General features: G+C 44.0%; 2 protein-coding genes across 5 annotated transcripts in view; both read right to left on the bottom strand.

Annotated features, from left to right (window-relative positions):
• Positions 1-231: 231 nt before the first annotated feature.
• Positions 232-4854, bottom strand: STBD1 (starch binding domain 1). 2 transcript variants are annotated; one of them, XM_037050986.1, is made up of 3 exons: positions 4571-4854; positions 2165-2386; positions 232-2089 (listed from the first exon to the last, which is right to left on the bottom strand). In XM_037050986.1, exons 1-3 carry the CDS (start codon positions 4776-4778, stop codon positions 1524-1526), a joined length of 996 nt encoding a protein of 331 aa, XP_036906881.1. In that variant the 5' UTR covers positions 4779-4854; the 3' UTR covers positions 232-1523. The 2 variants fall into 2 exon arrangements, with proteins under 2 accessions (XP_036906881.1, XP_036906880.1); XM_037050985.1 differs by having other exon boundaries at positions 232-2386.
• Positions 4855-14319: 9465 nt separating this feature from the next.
• Positions 14320-25105, bottom strand: part of FAM47E (family with sequence similarity 47 member E) — a 33716-nt gene continuing 22930 nt past the window's right edge. For all 3 annotated transcript variants that reach the window (XM_037050984.1, XM_037050981.1, XM_037050983.1), the window contains 2 exons: positions 16911-16994; positions 14320-14764 (listed from right to left, as the gene is read on the bottom strand). In XM_037050984.1, coding sequence (XP_036906879.1) covers positions 14705-14764; positions 16911-16994 — 144 coding nt within the window. In that variant the 3' untranslated portion in view covers positions 14320-14704. The remainder of the gene's footprint in view (positions 14765-16910; positions 16995-25105) is intronic.

Raw genomic sequence — 25105 nt, 5'->3', positions numbered from 1 at the left:
AGAACTCTAAAGATGTTTATTATAAATTGTTTTAATTTTACCGAATAGAAATGCTTAGGCATTCTGCACAGTAATAGGAAATGCCTTCTGAAGGCCAGCCTCACTGTATTAAGTTCATTATGAAGTATGTAAGAATTATTTAACATAAATACTTCTTTTAACATAATTTAACATAAAAATTCTATGGGCCAAAAAAGTATCAAACATTAGTTCTTTTAAGCACTTTCTAAGACTATTTTCAGTTGGATTTAAGCTTTTTTTCTGCAAAGTTGCATCTGTAATCAAAATTAAACAATATTTCACCAAAAGATGTTCCACTTTTAAAAAGTTATTTTAACATATAAGAATTCATTTTCAAGTACAGATATGCATAATATCCCTCCAAAGGTACAGTTTTGAAAGGAATATCCTAAACTTTGTCTTCAAAGGGAGAAAACAGACTTCTTTGCCCCCTGATGTTTGCTTTCTTCCATGTCTGTTAGTAATGGAGAAAAATATTAGTATTTTATTTTACATCTAAGCTGTTATGGTACCAAGATTTAGATAAATAATTCAGACATTTAAAAAAGATATTAAAACTCAGGTTTTATTTTTTTCAGTTGTAATAGCAAAGTTCAAATGTTTGTTTCTTCTCAGAGCAAAGATGCTGTCCTTCTCTGTCATTGTCCTGTTACAATTTGGTTACCCAAGATAGCCATGGAAGGAGAGGGGAGCGGGCGAAACGACTGCTAAGGGCTGGCCCATCTGTCGGTCCCTGGGGTGGGTAGAGATGGCTCTGCAAAGGCCCCAGGGGTAACGGCGAGGTGTGTCCCTCTCTGCAGTCAGGTGTCCGCATCTGCACCTCCCAGCCCTCTATGAGCTCACATTCATTCCACCTGGCTCTGCACCTGCTTCAACCCTATTCCTGTTCCCTTTCCTCATGGGCTGCTCCTGATGTTCCTACACTAGCTTTCAATTACAACACAAAGACACACTTGCCACCTTCAAACCATACCAGTCAGGTAAAGTCAAGCCTCCCTAATCACGTCTAGTAATAATTTTCTGATCACTGTTACCTATTTTTTAACACAGTGTGGTAAAGAGAACATTTCTTCAGCTGCACCATGAGGAAATCAGCTCTTTGAATGCAGCTTGTTTCACTCCCTTGGTCTAAGGATCACCCAAAGGCTTGACCTTGAACCCTGTGCAGCTGGTTTGCTTTTGCGCTCCCTGACCAGGGCACAGCTGAAGCTTAGCCAAATCACTGCCCAAGAGGACAAAGCCCACAGTGAGGATGAATCAGCATAAATCTACTCATCAGCGCCGCAGAAAAAAGTCCTACTCACTGGAAGCATTATCTGTCTATATATCTATAGGTGCACAGATATATAGATACATTTCTGTGCATTAGATGCAAGCCATTAGTAAATCAAACAACTCAAACTTGGAGTTATACTTCCTTCATTTTAAATTATTGAATGTGCTCCACAACCTTAGTCTTTTCCACATTCTGCAACAGCTTCTTCAGTACTTTGCAAACTGAGTCAGTGAATCCCCCAACACTTGTGAACCAACTTATCCTCATGGCCAGTCTCTAGAAACCTGTTGCTGCATTCTTCCCAGCGAGTAACTTCCCCATTCTCTACCACCACAAACTTCCATTCCACCACTGTATCTGCTGGCAGGGAGACAGAACCAGACCAGAACCCATCCTTGCTGTACTGGAGGGGGATGTAAGTGTTCCATCTCCCAAGCTTCTCGTGGTCTCCAGTCACTGCAATGAATTGCACACTAGCACTTGTGATATAATGGACCTGGAACCTGACACTAACTTGCTGAGACTCTGAAGTCTTAGCTATTTTCCTTTTTGTTTTAACATCCACTTTCTGACCTGTTGTTTCCACAAGAGTGCGTTTGCCATACTCCAGTCCTTGGTTGGGGTTTAACATTGGATTCTCGAGACTGCCACCCAAACCGATGTCTCCCCAAGAAGAGTGCCTGGATACCATCTCCCAGTCCTCCTGGTCAGCCGCGTCCTGACTGTTCAGTCGTGCAAGGCTCACTCCCTCTTTACCTCTGTCCATGAGCAGGTGGCTAGAAGGCAACTTCTCTGCAAAACGCGGAGCTGCGTTAGACAGTGTCTCCTGTCCTTTTTGAACTCCCCGTGCTCCTACGCAAGATTCGCCACTTTCACTTCTTGAAGTTTCACAGCAATCCCTAGAGTAACCAGTTGCAGACGCAGCTATAGATTCTGTGTCCGGAAACCGTCCAAAAGGAACATGCTGTCTTGAATTGTCACAGTCACCATGTTCTCCAGAAGGATTCTGCAGTCTCCATGCTGCATCCTGCACGCTATCAGGGCCTTTGGTCTCTGAAACCAAACGTCCATTGCTTTCTTGAAGACGCTCTATAAAAACAATGTAATAGGCAGTTCTCGTGAGAAACAAGTAAGTCGGGTGGAGAAAAAACTTAGTCATTGAAGACGTTACCAGTAATCAAGCTGCATTTCACAAAATCTATCCCTGCTAAAACCAAGTACCTGATTGCCTAGCTCAGACACTGAACCAATGCTGTGTGCTAAGAATGTCCATGTATATCCAGTAATAACAGGCTTATCCCAGAGTGTTGAATGAAGTGACAAGTTGTAGAGGCAAAAGTGTCACCTGTCATGGTCCTCAACTTCTGTGTTCCAGGCCATACTGGCATGCAAGCAAGTCAAGCTGTTTGGCTCCTATCATCAAAAAATGCTGTCCAGTCGGTGGGGCAAAGGGCTGGATGGCTACCCTACAAAGCAGTGGTGTCCACTGGTGAGCTATGCAACTGCGTGCAGCCCACGGACCAGCTCTCACAGTTGCTGGCCGGTCAGCAGCCCTGGCCGCGGTGAGAATACAAATGACAGCAGCGCATCACTGGGGGTGAGGGGCCAGAGAGGGCTGGTTTCTCCTTGCCAACCCCATGTGCATGGGGAAGCTCTTCAACGAGCCACAGGCTTTTCCCATCCCCTCCCACTGTACATGCTTTAAAATGTTCTTAAAAGTACACAACCCAAGCTCTCTAAAGATTCCATTGCTGCCTTGGTCACGTCAGTAGTAGTCTAAATTGCTCCCCTACAAGATCAACATCTTTAAAGTCATACTGTCTTCACACATGGGTTTTTGGAGTGGATGGGGGGGGGCAGCGGAGATGGTCTTTAATTTTCTCTTTAATGGTGGGGTTGGAAGTAAGAGGGAAACAAATATTACTCTGAATCCCCCCAATCTTTCAACCTAAAACTCAAGGTCAGATAAAGGAAGATGAGCGCTCTGCTCATCCCAAACCAATGGCAGGAAAGGCACGGGGGCAGGTTTTCAAGTGGCTACACGCGAACAGCATTCCACTAAAAATAAAGTGCACAGATGTCATTCTCACCAAAGCGGGATCCAAGCAAGGGCGACTAGCCCGGCGAGGACGCTGGCAAGTAAGGGCTCCTGCCAGTGTTTCCATTTTGCCTAGCACACCCTCCCTAAAATGTGGAGATTTAAACCTGGATGTCAATTTGAGGTTGCGTCTCCTATTAAGAACCCTGCCTAAGTCCTTTCCCGGGGGAAGAGACAGCCCGGCGCAGTTGCGGTGAGCATGCGCGCGAGGGCCGCCAGGTCCGAACCCGGCGTCCAGCGCGCAGCCTCAGGGCTCCAGCACAGGCCTAACGGCTGGCGTCCAACCTGACCTTTGCCTTCCTGACAGAAGCAACCAGAGNAGATGTCATTCTCACCAAAGCGGGATCCAAGCAAGGGCGACTAGCCCGGCGAGGACGCTGGCAAGTAAGGGCTCCTGCCAGTGTTTCCATTTTGCCTAGCACACCCTCCCTAAAATGTGGAGATTTAAACCTGGATGTCAATTCGAGGTTGCGTCTCCTATTAAGAACCCTGCCTAAGTCCTTTCCCGGGGGAAAAGACAGCCCGGCGCAGTTGCGGTGAGCATGCGCGCGAGGGCCGCCAGGTCCGAACCCGGCGTCCAGCGCGCAGCCCCAGGGCTCCAGCACAGGCCTAACGGCTGGCGTCCAACCTGACCTTTGCCTTCCTGACAGAAGCAACCAGAGAGCCGGAGGTGCTCACTCTTCGGGCGTTGCCAATCCCAGCCCCTCGGTGGAGTGAGGGATGGGAGGGCGTGAGTCTATGCAATGGACACTGATAAAGTACCCCTACTTGATCAGAGATTGAGGAGGGTTGCAGAGTCCCCCAAACCTCCGCACAACTTTCCGAAGCTGGGGGAGGAGAGGGGACGGCGCCACTGCAGGTACTCATACTGCACCACGTGCCGCCCAGCGGAGTCCATCCCTATTTGAGGGGAAGGGGCAGGTCCGCCCAGGTGGGTGCTGGGGACCCAGACTGTGGGGCGCCGCCCTAGGACGAACCGCCAGGGCATTTCCAGGGCCTCGGTAGGGGGCGAGATACCTGTCCAGTGCGTGCTCCCAGCATGGGAAATACTGGGCGTGCAACGGTCCTACCGGGGGCGAGGAAAGCTAGTCCTGGGACCTGGCGGCTAGGAACGCTCCAGGAGGAATTTCAAAAAACCCTGGCGGATGTGCCCTCGAGCAGGGAGAGGAGAATACCTGGTTTGGTGACCAGCTCGGGCCTGGAAGTTGCGGGACTCAGTCTGCTGCCGCCACTAGGATCGCCTCCCGAAGCCACAGCCTTCCCAGGAGTGGCGTCCTGCTGCTGCTCCGCGTCCCCCTTCTTCCCCTTGTCCCGAAGCAGCCAGATGACCAGCGCTCCGGCCAGACCTCCTCCGACCAGCAGGGCAGACCAAACGGCGCCCATGGCTGAGAGGCCGCAGCTGCGGGAGAAAACGGGACAGGGATCCGGGCTCAGGTCAAGAAGGCAAAGCCACACCTACCCCGCCCGCTCCAGCCTTTTATGGTCCTGGTTGGCCCGCGCTCCCGCAGGGAGGCCAGCCCTCCAGGTCTAAAACTCAACTTCCCAGCTCCGCCCCTGGGCTGCAGCCCCAAGCTCTGCCTGGGCGACTGGAGCGCTCTCTTTTTCCAACGTTTCCCATTTTCGACCACGCCACTCGTCGGTTCTAGTGGGGTGCCCCCAATTCCAAGAGTGTTTCGCAAGCGTAAAGAACCCAAAAGCGCACAGCCCCGCGCGCAAAAATCAGTCCCGCTCCACCCCTTTGCCTTTGCCTCCTCCCGAGCAAGACTCGCGGCAGCGCAGCCAGCTAGAGGTGGGAGCTTCCCGGAGCTTAGTCCTAGGGGAGGCTACTGTGCGTTGGTGGCTGGCGGGACTACGACTCAGGCTGCAGCAGTAGCTCTGGCGCCTGAGTCGGGTGAGCTGGGGGCTCTGCGGACGCAGAGAGGGGGAACCCGGGGATCTAGCGGAAGCTCCATTCGGCCGCCAGTTAGACGTGCTTTGCCTCCCCAAGCCTCTGCCTCCAAAGGATTGGACTGAGAGCCGTGCATGTATAAATGCCAGTCATCTCAACTACTTCCAGTCGTTGCTTCTTCCCCATCTTCTGTTGGGGAGGGGTGTGGGTATGATGGTTGCGAAATGCGCACTCTCAGTGACGGATTGGATGTTGCCCAGGGACAGGCTCCTACAATGAGCTTGTTAATAAGAGCAGACACCCTCTATGTTGAGCGCCATGTGCCAGTTGTATAACGCATGCATTCGATTTGATCCTCACAAACATCACTACCGTGTGATCTAAGAATTTGCACACCTGTTTTGTTAAAAAGCAAATTCCAACCTAGTAAATTTGAAGATCTAATTGGCTTTATTAAGCAATTTATGTGTGGCGCAGCATCCCATCTGGCAACTAGAAGGGCGTCCTGAGGCCTTGTACAAAATGAACTTGTAGGAAGAAAACTGGGGAAAGAGAGGCATTATGGGAAGAAAAGGAAGGATAATTTTGGATTTGGAACATCTTTGGGGAGGGGAAATGGAGAAGGTCATTATTGTGTAGACTGCCTCTCCTTCCCATGGGGCAGAGGGACACAGAGGCTGACACCGCAGTTAGGTTGGGAATTGAACCTAAGTTTGGCGTTGTGGGTTTTTAGCAAGAATAAAGCTCTTTGGGGTGTGTGTGTGTGTGTGTGTGTGTGTGTGTGTTCTTTAGCACTTTCTAAATTCACTCTTCTGCTGATCTGATAGTTTAACACAAATTCTTTTTTAAAAAAGATTTTATTTATTTGATACAGAGGGGAAGGGAGGTAGAAAGAGGGGGGAGAGACATCAATGTGAGGTTGCCTCTCACGTGTCCTCTACTGGGGACCTGGCCCACAAACCATGCCTGTGCCCTGACTGGGAATCGAACTTGTGACCCTTTGGTTTGCAGGCCAGCACTCAACCTACTGGTTGAGTGCCCATGTTCTAGTGATTATTATCCTATTAAGTAGAATATAAATAGATAGGTATAGATATGGATGGATATTTTCAAGTTTTTGTGTATGTGTGTGTGTGTATAAACAAACTCCTCCTCTTTTCTTTAACCTCATGCAAGAAAAGACTGCCTGCTCACTCTGGGTGTGGGGAGATGTGGCGAGGACAAAGCAATGAAAAGCAGCTTTGTTGCAGGGCTGCAGGCATTAAAGAGGGCAGGAAGGAAGAACCAGGGAAGAGGGTTGGGATACTTGTTTCCAAGTTGGGTACAGAAGGCAGTGGGAGAGGGGGAACGGGGATGTCGCTCAGCAGTTTAAGTGGACAGAGGACTGAGAAATTTGGGTTTGATATACAAGAGGTCATTGGTAACTGCAGTGTTTGTGGGTGTGGGAGTTGTTTCAGAGGCTGGGGTGTAAATGTGGTAAAGGCTGTGCTGTCCATCTTTGAATTAATCCTTTCTAGAGAAATTTGAGGCAGAAGGTAGGAAAGAAGTTGAAGTGTTGCTTAAGAAAAGAACAAGACCCAAAGGAAGTTCTTTTAAAGGGAGAGCGACCTAGGCATGTTTGTAAGCAGGAAAGAGTCGATGGATATGAGAGGAAATACTTGCTGGGAATTCCACAAGGGAGAGGAAGCCATGGGTCGAGCACACCAGTGGAAGGGTTGGCCTTGGATGAAAAAAGGAGAGGAGACAGACTTGGAAAAAAAAAGGAGTGAGAAACATCAGAAACACTTTGAGGTGCCAAGGAGGCAGAGAGTGAGGTTATCAGCTGAGAGAGAGACATGAGATAGGGTTGAGGTTTTCAGGAGCGCAGAGGATATAGGCAACAGCCCCTGGGAGAAGAGGTTGCCCTTTGGGAGCCCTCTCGCTCATTGAGCCCTGTTGGTTCTTCAGTCATGGGCCTCTTGCACTGCCCCCTCCTCTGTCGGCCCCAGGGCCCTGGCCCCCATTGAGGGTCACTCCCTCTGTCCAGACAACACAATTGCTTCCTAATTCATCTCTGCACTTCCCTCCCCTCTGGCCGTGCTCTACTCTGAAACCACTTGTGATTTAATTCTCCTAAAATGCAGCCTTGAGCAAGGCATTTTACGTGTCTACCAGACTAACTCTAAGCCCATATTGGCCTTCAAGGTCTCTATGACATAGCCCCAAAAACCTCTCCAGGGCTTTCTCTGACCCCTTATGTGCCGTCCAGCCAAAGTAAGACTCACCTTCACTCATTGGTCTAGACATTTCCTAAAAGCCACTTTCTTCCATGAAACTTTCCCCAGCCCCCAATCCAACCCCGGCCCCCAGACCTCATATCGATATGGCATTTCCTCTGAACCCTGACTACAGATTATCTCTCTTAGAGCAAAACAGGAGATTCTTCTCTCATAGCATAATTATTTTTGTAGTTCACTTCATCTGCATATTATATTTTAAATTTCTTGAGGGGCAGAGTTTATTCTTTGCATTCCCTGGAACACAAAGGCTATTATCTAACAGCCTTTCCATTATCTGTGCTCACAAAATACCTAATGCACACATACTTGGTACTCACCAGCTTCGGAACGCATCAAGCCTTGTACTTGTTGCATTTGGACGAGTAAAAAATGTTTCAATGGTCAGTGCTTGCTTGGGACTCGTCCCACTTGCTGGAACTTGTATGAGTCACGCTGCTGCCCCCTCTCCTCAAGAGAAAATGCTTCATCATTCATTGCTTGAAAATTTATCTTGGCACTCACTGGTTTTGGTACTCGTCACGAGTTCCAGAACAAATTAACGATGAGTACTGAGGTACCCTCTACACACTGGCACTAGGCTAAGGGTTTTACAGGGATTATCTCATGTGATACCCGGGGAGGAGTCACCTGCCCAAGGTCCTACAGCTGATAAGTGACAGCTGGGGTTTGAACACAGTATTCTGACCTCCTAGGGCCCATGCGTGAAACTCTAGTTAAACTGAATCCTAAAGGCTATTAAATCAAATGTCCAAGCATAAATTTTGAAAGTGAGTATGCACATTTAGATGTGTGGCACTTCTGAGGGTATTCCAAGATGTATGGTGGATTTCAGCCTTGCTCGTGATTTGTAATTCCTCTCCCTACAAGCTCTGGCGCCCTGGTCTCATCAGGGAAAGGTACTCACCACCACCAGCACCTGTCTGCTGCCGTCACGCCTCTGGCTCCTGTTGCTCCACATAGCATTAACCACAAGTCAAACCTTCCTGCAGAGCAGTCGGTCACATGGAACTGCCCCGCGTCAGGTTTCACAGAGACATTTTTCTCTTGCAACTGTTTGCAAACCTCTGACTCATCTCAGTTCCAGAATAGGAGACTCAAGGCTGAGATCTCTTAAGCTAAATGATGAAACCTATAGAGAAAAGCGAAATCTGTGCTGGGAGAACTTGCTCATCTTATAGATAAAAATAAAGTTAGAGCACTACTTTCTGCCACATAAAATGGTGAACTCCAGCTAGAATAAAGTGCTAAATGTAAGTGGCAAGCTACGAAGCTAACAGAACAAATTCCAGGAGACAATCACACAGTGTTATATAATGTAGGGTATCAAAAATGTCTTGGCTTCATCAAAATAAGGGTACCTGGTGAGTGGCGGATGCCATAGACGAATTAGCAGGTAGATCCACACAGGGAGATGATTTCAGTGTTAGTAAAACTGACAAGGGACTAATATGTAGATACACAATGAACTATTATAAACTGACCAAAAAAGGCATGAGCTCCAATATAAATGGAGAGGGGATGTTTTTTCTTGGTGCATGAAACAATGCCTGGAACATAACAAACAGTAATTTTTGGTTGAATAAATGAATGGTTAGAAAAAGATGCAGAAATGCTCCAACTCACTGGTAATCAGATAAATGCAAGTTACAACAGTGCCATTGCACGGTTTTACATCCCTCAGGAAGGCACATTTTAGAAAGAGGAGATGCGATGCTGCTGGGAGGAGTGTAAACGACTGCACACCATCTGGAGAACCATCTGGAAGGCTTTCGTGAAATTAGGTGAGTATATGCCCCGTGACTAGCACTCCCACTGCTAGTGCATGACCCAGAAAATTTTGCACAAGACTCTAAGGGGAAACATGATGTTTTCTGGAGTGACTGTTAAGTTCAAGGCCACCTAGCTGTCCATCAGGTGAAACAGCTAAGTAAACATGGTAGATATCTATGAAATACTATGCAACAGTTAGAACAGCGAACTAGATCTACACAAAGTAACATAATTAAACATAAAATACATAATGATTTAAAACTAAGAAACAAGTGTTCTAGTATAACAGTATTTATCTAAATTGAGAAGACATATACACTCAAAATAACCACACTTAAGTTTCCAAGATGTATGCATACATATTTGAGGCAAATTCTCAAACAGATTAAAGAGTGTCTTCAGTGGGCAAAAGGATAAGAATGAGCTTTGGAGGAAACTGTGGAAATGAATAAATAACTGAAGAAGGGCCTTCCTCAGACCAGTGAAGATAACAGCTCTGAACTAGGGCTTCTGAAACTTAAACGGGCAGAGGAAGCATTGGAGATACGCCTAAGTACAGATCCCTGTTCAGTAGGTCTGGGGTGGGTCTGGATTTCTGCCTCTCCAATAAGTTGCCCGCTGATACAGCTGGTCTGTGAACTTTAAGTAGCAATGACATTAGGAGTAAGGTGAACTCCAATCTGGAATGTTTCAAGAGGAAGGGAGGAAGAGAGGGATCAGCCAGGGGCAAATGCAACTCATTTAAGGGAGGTGGCAGGGCCCCCAGGGCACAGCAGCGGGTCTAGAAAACCTCAGAAGGAACGAGGTATGATGCGGCCCTCTCTCCGCGGCTGGGCATGGGTCATGTCAGGCCATGCCCTGCACGCCAACTCTTCACCCAAGCAGAAACAATTCAAGTAATTGTAGTAAAGAACAAAAGACTCCCCGTTCCCACCAGGGGCAAATTGTTACAGAAGAGAATGTAGGTCCGATTTCTCCTCAGACGTCATCCCACCCCTCCATCCAGAGCCATCCCTTCCCGGCCACATCCAGCTGGCCTGCCCTGTTATTCCCCAGCCTTCACCACAGCGATGATCATAGTATCTCACACCACTCCCCCTGTTATCTTTTCTGACCATTCATTAATGGTGTGTCTCCCTCACCAGAGTAAGTTCATTAGGGAAGGAAATTCATAGGTTTTTCCTGGTGCCTATAGCATGCTTAGAGTCCTATATAATAGGGGCTCAAAATACGTACTGAATGAATGAATGAACAAATGAATGAATACCAGGAATGGTGAAGCACTAAAATGTATTAACAAAGTATGAGATAAATACCTAGAAAAAATTTTAAAGAACTGACAGTTATCTTCTTGGGAAAGAGGGAAGTCTATTAGAAAAGGACAGAACCAAAAAACACTATCATGCACAAAGTTTGGGGACCCCTCTATCCCTGTTTCCTGTCTTTTTCCTTTTTTTGAGTATTATTTTACAACTGCTTCCAGATCCCTACCGCCCCCGGCCCCCACCAGCCATGGTGCTGAGCACTGTTGTCCATCCACATGTGTCAAAAAGAAAGCTGATGTGTCACCAATAACTTAGAGGGGATTTGCTTGATATTTTAAAGTATATCTAGACAGAGAACAAACTAAAAGAATAGATTTTCTAGCGGGAGAATTTTACCCACCAGACTCCTGCCCAGGAGGGGGACAGGGGGAAGCAGGGCTTCTCCGGCCCCTCCGCACCAGAATGCGCAACACTGTCTGTTCAGCTCACAGAGAACGTGAGTCCTCTGGGGGCCCCCGCACAAAAATGGGCTAAGTCACAGAGAGATACAGCAGACCTAAATCGTGTCTTAAGTGGCCAAAGTTTCCAATAACAAAGCAAATACAAATTAAAGCAAGATACAAAGTTTTGCCTCTCAAATTGGTATAGATTTTTTTAAAGACAAAATCCAACGTTGGCAAAGACGCTAAGAAAAAGGCACTCCGGTTCAGTTTGTGAAAGTGGGACACACTTTTTGGAGCGCAATTTGGCACTATATGTTCAAAGCCTCAAAAAACAAAACAGAATAAATAAAGAAGTCTCCGCTGGCCTGGCCGAACCTCTACTTGAGTTGTGCTGCAGCTCAAGGTTCTCTCAACCCTCCTTCCTTCCTCCTCTCCTCTCGGGGAACCACGCCTGCCTCACAGCCTAACGGCTCTCCTACCCTTCTCCTGCTCCCCACCCCACCCCCACCCCAGGAAACCTCTTGAACACCTAATCTCATTTTGCCATCTGCTTCCAGTCGGAACCAACCAAACCAGCCTTCCTTGTCAGAGAAATTCTCCCTGCTCCCCCTGTGACACGAGGCTTCTCCCACCTTGAGTGAAGACTCTGCGATGACCTTTGTTCAAATAGCCTGGCAGGAGGTCAGGGAAGCCAGTTTCCTCCATTCTTTATCCCTAACATGCCTCATTGCCTTCGATTCTACCAACAGTAATGTACTAGAGACAGCTTGTATCAGCTCACAAAAGCAAACTGTTACATTTTCAGGAATTTAGTTTAGTTGGTAAACACAGCCATTAAATAAACCTACAATTAGGCAAATTATGTTAAAACCAAAGGCAACAACTCAAAAACTCATCACTTCCTAGTTACTAGCAACATTCCATTATTATATACACTCTTTAGGTTACTTACATCTATTCTATCTGGGCATTGGAAATGATATATAAGTGTGCTACTTGCACTTCTCTTTGGATTTTAGAGGCCAGATTTAGATGTGCTGTTTCAGGTCTTTTCCTTAGTAACCTGAGAGGTTGCCAGCCTTGAGGGCAGCCTGAAGCAAGAGAAGGCTTTTTGCTGGACCAGAGAGCTCTGCCCTGTGATCCAGTGAATCCAGTGGACCTGAACCACCCGTGGCCTGGAGGCTGCTTTGGCACATGCAGAGAGGCAAACCAGAGCACGGGCCCCCGAGCTTGCAGCCAGGCCATGAGCTCGGTGGCACTGAACTGTTCTCCTCTTGAGAAACCAGTCTTGGTTTGTTCCTTGGCACTAGTAAATACAGCAGTTCAGTCATAAGACATTAAGTAACCAAGCAACTGGTGCTTGTCATAACCTGGGGGTCACCTGATCCACTCAGCCATAAAGTCAACTAACATTTAGTGTGTGTGCACACCGTGCCAGACTCTCTTCTTAGCACGTTACGTGTAGTGTTTCCTTCAGTCCTCCCCACAGTTCCAGGAGATAGAACTGTTCTATTACCCTTACTTCAGAAGTCTGCAGCAGGGAGGGGATAAGCTATTCGCCCTATAGTCATGCAGCTCATAAGAAGCAGAGCTTGATTTGAACCCAGGCCCTTCGGCTCCAATGTCACATTTAATTGCCAAATTATATTGCTTCTCATGAACAAGTGGAAGTTTTTGACACAGGACTGGGCTTGATCAGAAACTGAAGACACAACACACTGCATGGTGTGCTCTCTCCTATCGCACGACCATTTTTCTCTACCCCACACATCTGACCTAGGGACTGTCTCAAAGGCCAGGCGACTGAACAGATAACTGGCACAATACGATGGTGCCAGCAAAAGTGACATGCCACAACACTGTAACCCAACTCAAGAAGAGCCCTGAAGAACAACTGAGGAGAGTTTTCCAATAGACAAAATTTTTTAAAGATTTTATTTATTTATTTTTAGAGAGAGAGGAAGGAAGGGAGAAAAAGAAGGAGAGAAACACTGACGTGTGAAAGAAGCATAGATCAGTTGTCTCTTGCATACCCTGACCTGGGGACCTGGCCCAAGACCCAGGCATGTGCCTGGACTGATTTGGACTTGAACCAGTGACCTTTCAGTTTGCAGCTGGCGCTCAGTCACTGAGCCACACCAGCCAGGGCTCCAGTAGACAAAATTTTAAGTATTTCACCCAGTTGGCCACTTTGTCTGAAAGGAGAAATGGTCGGAGATGCCTATGTCAGTAGCTGAAACAGCCAGAGACCTAGACAAGCATATCAGCGGGAAGGGCCATATGAGGGATCTCTAAAAGTGGATCCAGAGTGTGAGGGTGTTGGGTTCTTTGTGAGCAATCGCCAGAAGGTCTCCGCTGTAGAGGAAGCACTCAACAATCAGGTGAGAAGGTTGGCTGATCCTCTGCACAGCAGCTTTGCTTCCTTCTCTAGGCGGCCTGGTGCTGCCCGGTGATCTGAACAAAGCGAGTATGGAGGCAGAAATGCAAGGTATGTGGCTTCAGCAACTTGGATTTCCCCTCAGCAACTCTGATCTGGCTACTGTTTCTGTTGAATATTTAGTTGCCCAGCAATTAAACCTAAACTTGAGTCCCTGCTATGAATCAAGCTTGAATGTAACAAAGCCAGGAACAATGTAGCCAGAAAAAGAAATGGATTCTCTCCAGACCACCACTGCCAATACCATCTCAGCATTTAAATGTCAGGATCCGGGGAATGAAAGCCGAAACCCTGCCCCAGCTTGTCCAGCAGAACTGGACGCCTCCTCCTCTGGGCCTGCAGGAGGGGCAGCTCTCCCTTCGTGGCTCCTGTGGGAACCAAATATGCGAGCATGCTAACATTATTCTGTTCGTCTGTATTTTCTGATTGTCTTACATGAGCATTAACATTTTTTAATTCAAAAAAATTATTTAAAAATATGTAGCCCTGGTAGTTCAGTTGCTTAGAGCATCATCCCAATACACCAAGGTTGCAGGCTGCTCTCTCGTCAGGGCACATACAGGAAGGATATTTATAAGTACATAAATAAGTGGAACAACAAATTGATGTTTCTCTCTCAAAAAAATCAATATAAATTGAATAAATAAGTACATCATTTTGAGTTTTCATTAAACTTTGTGGTCTATGACCTTGTAAGTACACATTTATTATAAAGACTAGTATACCTAAAAACTGGGGAAAAACTCAGTAAGCTTAATTTAAAATGAAAGAAAACTATATTCTAAAGACACAATAAAGAAAATATCACTCAAAATCAGGAAAAAATACTCTGGGAAAAGCAATAGAGTAATTCTACTTTTATTTATGGTTTTATTTAATGCTTACAAATAACTAATAAAACTATGTTTATTTATAATGCTGCTAATATGTGAGAAGACGTGAATATCGATTGTACAGTTGGCAAAAATATACAAAATATTAGTTAACAAAAGCATCAGTCAACAAAAGTTAATAACTAACTTATTAGTTAACAGAAGGCCATTGTGAAAAGTTCACTAGTATTAGGTATAACATTATGAATATTGTCATGTGAAAGTCCTATATCCGTGGTGGGAACACTCATCATGAGTTATGTTTAATGTTTAATGAGAGAAAAAATAGCCAAGTCCTATACAGCAAATACAATCTGTCTGATCGTCTTCCCAAACTCTTCTATGCTAAGTTATTTCATAGGAGTCTTTTTACACTTGCATTTACATCCTTCCTGACATTTATCTTCTCAAGGAACTAAAAACAAAGGATGAGAGAGAATTATCAATAGGTTGGCAAACAAAAATTGTACATTTCTGTCCACCACCACAACCAAACCTAAATTCACAGCCTTGCACTCTACAACATATAGTCTCGTACTCAAAATTTCACATCAATAATTAGCCCAATAGTTGGGCTTAATAATTAGGCACCAATAATTAGGCACGACTAATTAGGCACCAATAATAGTTGGGCTTTGGAAGGTATTTGCACTACATTAGAAATACATATGTCTAATTCATACTTTTTTGGTGCCCAAGTCCAGCCCAGCCCAGCCCAGCAGAGCCTCATGTCACTCATCTTTGCTACTAAAGGCCTAGCTCTCTTCTGTGTAGCAGATGTAAGGAAGCTGTGGGTAATGCATAGAGCAAATAATCCAGCAGCAGGTCCTGGAATGTATACATAAGTATGTAAGCTCATGTAACATATATGAGTATGTATATGCACAGTGAACATGGATGTTATAGGAGTTAAAATATAGTGAATATACGTACAGAAATTTAAATAAGTAATGACAGTTTTTGTATGTGTGTATGTGTGTGTATATTTATGTGTGTGTATATATGAAAACTTTACTATAATAGATTCCCTCCACTCCTGATACAGTAGAGAGTATAGGATGTAAGAATAGAGGATTTTGAGTGACAGGTGTTCTCAGACTTGATGTAGCCAGGAACATCATCTCTCTTCAGTTAATGCAGCTACAAGAGTATGGCCAGTGTGTCAGGCGTGCTAAGTGTTCATCAACAGGATTAAACCAACAGCGGACAAATCAAAATGAAAAAAAATATTTTCCATCAAGAATGTTAACTAGAACTATGAATCACTACAACACGAAGAGCAAATCATAGTATATATAGTATATATAGATATATATAAATATACATCTGTGTAGATATAGATACGTAGTCATGGCAAGAGGAGTGTGTATGTATATACACTGATACATTTATATATCACATAATTATATTTATGCTTAAGTATCTTTACATATATAATCATATATATAATTATGTATTATATAAGCATATTTTATACATCAGACATATAAAGATACTTCTGTGACCTTAGTATAGAATAGGCAGTTACTGCAAATACGTAAATGTATATAAGCATATCAAATATACCTGGCAGGCCTGTCATTGGTGCCAAAAATGAGAAGAGAAATTTCATCCCAGTTGCGTAATGGGGTCTTTCAGGCCCTCTCTACCTCATACTCTAAGCCTCCCTTCACTTTGCCTAATTTAACTTCGAAACCAGTCTGGATCTGAGTGCGGTCAATACATTCACATGCCAGTAAGTATAAGCTACTGTTAGTGCGTAGAAAAAAAGAAATCCTGTAATCCACTTCCAGAAATGCCGACCATCTTGGCTGCACGGCCTCAAAGACGCCTTGGGATGTGCACCCAGTGACCTACTCTCGGCTAGCTCTGCGGCTGGCCCCAGGCTTAGCTGGCTTCCTGCTTTGTGACAGGGCTGGTCTGGGTGCGAACTTCCTGCTGCACAGTCCATTCCCCCAACCTCTCACCCCACCCCTGCTACACATACTCTCCTAAGGGGACCTGCATGACGGAGGCAGCTGGGGCAAGCTTTACAAGTTGAGAGAGGGCACACTAGAAGGGCAAAAAGAGAAAATGGTAAAAAGACAGAAGGCACTGGTGGGCCCCCAGGAAGTGAGCTTTGCCCTGTTCTCTTTCCACGTGAGGCTGACAATGAGATATTGTCCATCCCAACTCCACTTTGTCCTGACACAAGCCACAGCTCTTTGCCCTTAGATGTGGAAGCAGAGGAAACTTAAATACTTCCTAGAGAATCCAGAGTGTTTCAGTGCCAGCCAGAGTTTGTGAGGCACGTGTCCTGGACACAGTTCCCTTTCGCTGTGGTCCCGTTAAGGCCAAACCCAACATAGGCGCATCCCCAGGGAGACGGCACCTCTGACAGCAGAAACCCCAGAGGCAGAGTAAAAAGAGAAAAATGCCAAATCCTATCTTGGCCCCTGTCTGGGAAAAATCATGCCCCTTCTGCATGCCTGTAAGAAAAAGAAGGGTTTTGCTTTCGGCAGGGTGCTGACGCCTTCCCGTGAGCCCCTCAGCAGGTCTTTCTGAACCGACCCTTTACTCACACTTGGCATCCTGTAGCCCTTCCTGAGAATGAATTCCTTAAAGGCAGCTGGTCCATAAAGTTTTGTTAATGCAAGTAGCTCCTCCTAAAAGAGGGTCCACATAAAAAACAAACAAGCATCAGTCAGAAGCTTGATTTCAGAACTGTCCTAATTAGAAGCATTTAACTCTGAAATACCTCATTTTAAACCACTTGCTCATTTGGAAATCTGTGTGTAGCTTATGTCCACAAGTTAATGAATATAAAGGCTTTCAAAAGATGCACAACCTTCTCTGCTTTCCCTATCTTTTTCCTTAGGTTAAGGATAAGCCATACATTTTATTTTATTTTTACATGATAAAATCTTTGTAAGATAAATGTTCTTTTTTAAAGTTATTTATTGTATTTTTTCCATTACCATGTAGTTCCCTTATACCCACCTCCCCCGCCCCTGCAAACACCACATTGTTGTCCATGTCCATGAGTCCTTTTTCCTTTTCACTCAATCCCTCCATCCCCTAACATTCCCCCATTTGCTGTCATCCTGCTCTCCATTTATGAGTCTGTCTCTGTTATGCTTATTAATTCAGTTTGTTAATTAGATTCCACATATGAGTGAAATCACAGGGAATTTGTCTTTCTCTGGCTTATTTCACTTAGCATGTTCTCCAATTCCATCCATACTGTCGCAAAGGGTAAAATTTTCTTCTTTTTTAAGGTTGAGCAGCAGTCCATTGTGTAAATGTCCCATAGTTGTTTTATACACTCATCTATTGATGGACATTTGGGCTGCTTCCATATCTTAGCAATTGTAAATAACACTGCAATGAACATAGGGGTGCTTGTTCTTTTGAATTAGTGTTTCATGTTCCTTTGGATATATTCCCAGAAGTGGGATCACTGAGTCAAAAGGCAGATGTTTTTCATTTTTGAGATATCTCCATACTGCTTTCCACAGTGGCTGCACCAATCTGCATTCCCACCAACAGTGCAAAAAGGTTCTCCTTTCTCCACATCCTCACCAGCAGTTGTTGTTTGTTGATTTATTGATGACAGCCATTCTGACAGGTGTGAGATGATATCTCACTGTGGTTTTAATTTGCATTTCTCTGGTGATTATTGATGTTGAGCATCTATTCATGTGTCTATTGGCCATGTGTATGTCCTCTTTGGAGAAGCATCTATTCAGGTCCTTTGCCCATTTTTAATTGTTTTTTTTGTGTGTGTGTTGATTTTTATAAGTACTTTATAAATTTTGAATATTAAGCCCTTATCAAATGCATCTGAGGTCTCATTCTGTGGGTTGTCTTTTTATTTTGTTGATGTTTTCCTTTGCTCTGTAAAAAGTTTTTAGTTTGATGGAGTTCCATTTGTTTTTGTTTTTTTGTTGTTTATTTGTTTCCCTTGCCTGGGGAAATATATCTGATAAGAAACTGTTACGAGCAATGTTCAAGATTTTGCTGTCTGTGTTTCCTTCTATGATTTTTATGGTTTTGGGTCTTGTATCCTGCTACTATACTGAATTCACTCATCAGTTCTAGTATGCTCTTGGTGGAATCTTTGGGGTTCTCTATGTATGGTATCATGTCCTCAGCAAATAAAGACAGTTTTACTTTTTCCTTTCTAATTTGGATGCCTCATATTTCTTTATCTTGTCTAGTTGCTGTGGCTAGGATTTCCAGTACTATGTTGAATAAGAGAGGTGAGAGCAAACATCCCTGGCTTATTCTTCGTCTCAAGGGGAACACCTGTAGGTCTTGCCCACAGAGTATGATGCTGGCAGTGGGTTTGTCACAGATGGCCTTTATTATGTTTAGGTGTGTTCCCTCTATTCACATTTTGCCAAAAGTTTTTATCATAAATGGGTGCTGGATTTTATCAAATGCTTTTCTGCATCTATTGATATGATCAGGTGGTTTTTATACTTCATTTTGTTTATTTGGTGAATGACAGTTATTGATTTTCAAATGTTGTTCCAACCTTGTCTTCCCAGAATAAATCCCACTTGATCATGGTGTATGATCTTTCTGATGCATTGCTGTGCTCGGTTTGCTAATATTTTGTTGAGAAATAGCCCTGTTCATCAGGGATATTTTTTTGTAGTGTGTTTATCTTGTTTTGGTATGTGGACAATGCTGGCCTCATAAAATGAGCTTGGGCATCTTCCTTACTCTTGAATTTTTTTGGAATAGTCTGAGAAGGAGAAGTGTTAATTTTTCTTGAAATGTTTGGTAAAATTCACCTGTGGGGCAGTCTGGTTCATGACTTTTGTTTTTGGGGGGAGTTTTTGATTACTGCTTTGATTTCACTAAGTGTAATCTGTCTATTCAGATTATCTGATTCTTCCTGATTTAGTTTTGGAAGATTTTGTGTTTCTAGGAATTTATCCATTTTGTCCAGGCCATCTGGTTTGTTGGCCTGCATTTGTTCATAATATTTTCTTATAATCCTTTGTATTTCTGTGGTGTCAGTTGTTACTTCTCTTCTTTCATTTCTGATTTATTTATTTGAGTATTCTCTTTTTTTCCTTGATTAGTCCAGTTAAATGTTTGTCAATCTTATTTATCTTTTCAAAGAACCAGCTTTTGGACTCATTAATTTTTATATCACTTTTAGACTCTGTTTCATTTATTTCCACTCTGATTTCTATTATTTCCTTCTTTCTACTCCCTTTGGGCTTTGTTGTTCTTTTTCAAGTTTCTTTAAGTGTAAAGTTAGATTATTTATTTGAGTTTTTTCTTATTTCTTGAGATAGGCCTATAGTGCTATAAATTTCCCTCTTAGGATTGCTTTCCCATGTCCCAGAGATTTTGGGTCATTGGTGTTCTCATTTTCATTTGTTTCAAGGTATCTTTTGATTTCTTCCTTGATCTCATTGTTGACCCATTCATTGTTTAATAACATGTTATTTAGTTTTCATGTCTTTGTGTATTTTTCAGTGTTCTTCCTGTGATTGATTCTAGTTTCATAACATTGTGGTCAAGAAGGTGTTTGATATGACTGCAAACTTCTTAAATGTATTGAAACTTGTTTTGTGTCCTAACATGTAGCTTATTGTAGAAAACATTCCAGGTTACACTTGAAACCTATGTACATTCTGCTACTTTGGGATGAAATGCTCTGAAAATATAAATTAAATCCCTTTCATCTATGTGCCATTTAAGTCCTCTGCCTCGTTGTTGATTTTCTGTCTGGGAGATCTATTTGTTGAATCAAAAGGCTGTTAAAATCCCTGACTATGACCATTATTACTATCATCTTTCCCTTTGTGTCCATCAAGATTGGCTTTATGTATTTAGAGTACTTCTATGTTGCATGTGTAAATGTTTACTAGGGTTATATCCTCTTGTTGGATTGTTCCCTTTATCATTATGTACTGTCCTTCTTGTCCTTACTATAGCCTTGATTTTAAAGTCTATTATGTCAGATATGAGTATTGATACCCCAGCTTTTTTCCCCTTTCCATTTGTATAAAATGTCTTTTTCTATCCCTCTACTTTTAGTCTGTGTGTATCTTTCAATTTGAGGTGGGTCTCTTGGGGGCAGCATATATACGGGTCTTGTTTTCTCATGCATTTGGCTATGTCTTTAGGTTGGAACATTTGAGCCATTTACTTTTAAGGTGGTTATTTTATTTATTTATTTAATTATTTTTCAAGTACAGTTTTCTGTCTATTACTCCCATCCCAACCCACTCCCCCGTGCTCCCCCCTCCCTCCCATTTTCACCCTTCTTAGTTGCTGTCCATGTATCCTTTATATTTGTTCCTCTAAACCCCTCCCCTATTTCCCCTGAAATTCCCTCCCCTCTCCCCTCTGGCCACTGTCCCCCTGTTCTCTATTAAGGTGGTTATTGATAGATACATATTTAATGCCATTTTGTTGTCAGACTATTTTTTTCCATTTTTTTTCTTTCTCTCTATCTTCTTAAAGGAAGCCCTCTAACATTCATTGCAGTACGGTTTCGGTGTTAACAAACTCCTTTAGCTTTTTCTTGTCTGGGAAGCTCCTTATTTCCCCTTCAATTTTAAATGATGGCCTTGCTGGGTAATGTAGCCTTCATTGTAAGGTCCTTGTTTTTCATCACCTTGAACATTTCACAGCACTCCCTTCTGGACTGAAATGTTTCTGTTGAGAAATCACATGACAGTCTAATTGGTTCTCCCTTATATGTAACTACCAGCTTTTCTTTTGCAGCTTTTAGAATTTTTCCTTGTCTTTAAGCTTTGTTATTTTAATTATGATGTGTCTTGATATAGGCTTCTTTGGGTCCAACTTCTTTGGGACTCTCTGAGCTTCTGGGACTTATGTGTCTTTTTCTTTCACTAGATTAGGTAAGTTTTCAGTCATTATTTCTTCAAATAGGTTCTCAATCTCTTGCTCACTTTCCTCTCCTTCTGGTATTCCCATGATGCAGATGTTGTTATGCTTCATGTTGTCCCAAAGGTTTCTTAAACTCTCCTTATTTAAAAAACAATTTTTTGATTGGGTGTTTTCTGCTACCTTGTCTTCCAAATCACTGATTAGATCCTCTGCTTCACTGACCTATTGTTTATTCCTTCTAGTGTATTCTTGAATACACTAGTGTATTCTAGTGTATTCCAGTGGCACAGTCTCCTTGATTACCTGAGTAAAGTGCTCCAGGAATGTCCCTTGTGTGGGTCATGTGAGCCTTTTTGTTGTGATTGAGTCTTGATTGCTGTTGGCTTGTTCGTACATGAGGGCAACCCACAGGGTGGCTGACTATGAGGGTCAAACCTGACCATAGTATACAAACTGCTATGCAGGTACTGACCACATGAAACAGAATTTGCCTCAGCAGGGTCTGGTGCCTGCCAAGATCTTCTTTTGGATATGCCACTAGTGGAGCACTGCACTAATACTGTTTGAAGTTAGCAACTGAGTGTGTTGGTTCTGTGGCTTCTTGGGAGGGACTCTGGTGCAGGTCATTGTCAGATGCTGCCTGTGTCTGTCCCTGGGTAGCAAAGTGATCTGTAGTTTGTAGTTAACTCTTCTGGGCTTGGGTGTGCGTGGGAAAGACTAAGCTGTTTACCAAGGCTGGCTTCCATCAGCAGTGAGCCCGGGAGCAAAAAGTCCAAGGCACTTTGAGATCCACCTCAACCTGCCTCTGCCTGTCAGCTGCCTGTTAGACTCAGTCACTGAAATAGCTTCTGGCAGTACTCAAGTTGCATGAAGTAGGTTCACAATGAGTCCCCCAGTAGCAGCGAGTGGTGTCTATCAGATTAATACAGGTTCAAACTTGGTGCCAGGGTGGGTCTGAGGCTACTCAGCAAAAGCTCCAGAGTACATCAAGTTCAGCTGCCACCCACCAGGTGACAACAGACCTTTGTGGTAGTGCAGGGATCTCAGGGAGCCATCAGGGTGAGGCCAGCATAGTTTATCAAGTCCGAACATACTAAGATTTGGCTGTGTGAAAGGAGAATTCTGCACCAGTCAGGTATGCAAGGGACAAATGGTGCCATCCTAGAGCCACACAACTCAGTATGTCCTAGATTCTGTTGGGACCTTGAGCTCAGCAGGGAAGGGCAGCCATTGGTGGAGAGTGTGGGGCTAATGGATCTTCCATGAGGGGTAGGTACCTGCCAGGCTTGGAGGACAGTGCAGGAAGAGACACCTACCCCAGATCCACACAACTCAGTCTGTAACAGATTCTGCCAGCCCTCCTGGAGAGCCTGAGTTCAGCAAGGTGGGGCCACCAGGAGTTGGGAGGGTGGGGCTAGAGGATCCTCCACGATGGGGAGCCACTGTCAGGTTCATAGGAAAGTGAGGAGAATGGCCCTTACCCCAGAACCATAGTCTCCTTGATCACTTGAGCTAAGTGCTCCAGGAATGTCCTTTGTGTGGGTCATGTGAGCCTTTTTGTTGTGATTGAGTCTTGATTGCTGTTGGCTTGTTTGTACTCAGTTACTGACATCCCCCTGATTCTATTCAGACCTCTTTACCCCAGCCCATGCAGCTGACTCTTTTGCAGGGTATGAGCTATGCATGGTGGGGTGACGGGAAGTCCAGAGGGCAGAGCTACTGCATTTCTCCAGAAAGCCTACAGGCCAAGGCGGATCTCTGGGAGCTCTGAGACTTTAGCTGACCCTCCCCTGGGCCTGGTGCTGGTAGAGGCCAGCCTTGGTGCACAGCCTGGTTCTCTGTGCACACAGCCAGGTCCAGCAGAGGAACCACAAGCTGTGGAATGCTGATACCCCAAACAGGTTGTCCAGGGCCAGTCACAGCATCTGACATAGGCCTGCACCAGAGTCTTCACAGATCTACCAAATACATAGAAACAAACACAAAAGGGCAGCCAAAAATGGAGAGACAAAGAACCAGGCCCCCCAAAAAGAACAAGAGAATTATCTAGAAGAACTAGATAAATTGGAGGCAAGCAATTTATCAGATACAGAGTTTAGAGTAGTGATTATAAGGATACCCCACAGCATGAAAAAAGACATAGAAACCATAAAAAAGGAACTGTCAAAAATTTTTAAAATGCAATATCTGAAATAAATAACATACTGGAAGGAATAAACAGTAGATTAGATGAAACAGAGGGTCGAATCAGTGATCTGAAAGACAAGGTAGAAAAAAAACACCTAAGCCATACATTTTAGCAATTACACAATTATTGACCTAAATGTCTGAAATCTAAATAATTTAAGAATAACAATTGTGATGCTATGATATACATCATTTACAAAGAAACATGTACCCCTTGGTTCATTGCAGCATTATTCACAGTGGCCAAGACATGGAAACAACCCAAGTGTCCTTTGATAAATGACTGGATAAAGATGTGGTCCATACACATAATGGAATACTACTCAGCCACGAGAAAAGATGAAGTACTGCCATTTCTGACAACATGGTTAGATCTTCAGAATACCATGCTCACTGAAATAAACCAGACAGAAGAGGTGAAGAACCACATAATTTCACTCAGATGTGGCATATAAAACTGAAAGCAATAAATGAACAAACAAGATAAACAAAAGAAAGCAGGGTAGGGATAATAAAGTATAAGGGGAGGTCAAATATATGGTGATGGAAGGAGATCTGACTTTGTGTGGTAAACACACCATGCAATATCCAGATGATGTATTATCAAATTCTGTACTTGAAACATACAAAATTGTATTAACTAATGTTACCTTCATTCTAGAACTGGCACAGAGCTCCTAAAACTTTGGCATTTCCTAAGTGCTAACAGCCACAAAGGTGAAAGGAGAGTCTTTTGTTATTTATAACAAACCCCTTTCAAGCACACAAGAGTTTATGTTAAAAAGGTGATGTTTGGGGAGCCCATGATGGGGGTGGTTGCCAGAAGAATCAGTCAGGTGACGAGAGGCTTGACACTTTCAGCTCTGCCTCCCAATGGCCAACAATCAATCATACCTATGTAACGAAGCCTCAATAAAACCCCAAGAGGATGAGTTTCAAAGGGCTTCCAGGTTGGTAAACTCGCGGAGGTTCTGGGAGTGTGGCACACTGACAGAGGGCACAGAAGTTCCATGCACTCCCCTCCCCACTTATTTTACCCTATGATTCTCTTCCATGTGGCTGCTCCTGAGTGTACCCTTTTCTAACAAAATAGTAACCTAGTTAGCAAATGGTTTTCCTGAGTTCTCTGAGCTGCTCCACCAGATTATTGAACCTGGGGAGAGGGCTGTGGGAATCTGCAATGTATAGAGCCAGCTGGCCAGAAGCACAGATGACAACCTGGACTTGAGACTGACATCTGAAGTAAGGGCGGTCTCATGGGACTGGGCCCTTAACTTGTGGGATGTGACTAAATCTCCAGATTGGATTAAAGAATGGAGTTAAAGTGTGAGACACCCACCAATGTCCATAGAATCAGAGAATTTCTTGGTGTGTGTGTGGAAAAGTCCCGATATTTGGTGACCAGAATCCCTGACAGTGGCAAAGGAAGAAACAGCAGTGTTTTTCCTGCTCAACACTGTGTTCAAAATTTTCAGATCTTAACTCCAAAAACTTGATATCAAAAAAAGACTTGAAAAACCAGTGACAAATTTCACAGGTATAGAAGAAATATTTCAAAAATTTATATGGAACCAATAATGACCTTGTATTCGGGGTCACTTTTTTTCAAGTGGCCTCAGTAATTTTGAAAAAGAACAACAAAGTAGGAGGGATCAAAATACCTGATATCAAACTATACTACTAGGCCACTGTAATCAAAAGAGTCTGG

The sequence above is a fragment of the Sturnira hondurensis genome, unplaced genomic scaffold (genome assembly GCF_014824575.4).
Source record: "Sturnira hondurensis isolate 20B ecotype Veracruz unplaced genomic scaffold, ASM1482457v3 Scaffold0007036, whole genome shotgun sequence".
Lineage (NCBI taxonomy): Eukaryota > Metazoa > Chordata > Mammalia > Chiroptera > Phyllostomidae > Sturnira > Sturnira hondurensis.
Note: the sequence above shows the minus strand (reverse complement) of the source record. Positions and strands in the feature narration are given on the sequence as shown.

Excerpts from the sequence above, each read along its gene's own strand:
- STBD1 (XM_037050985.1), bottom strand. The coding sequence starts at position 4,778 with ATGGGCGCCGTTTGGTCTGCCCTGCTGGTCGGAGGAGGTCTGGCCGGA. Across the intron at positions 2,387-4,570 it reads CGAGCTGGTCACCAAACCAG|AGCGTCTTCAAGAAAGCAAT; the intron begins GTATTCTCCTCT and ends TTGTTTTTATAG.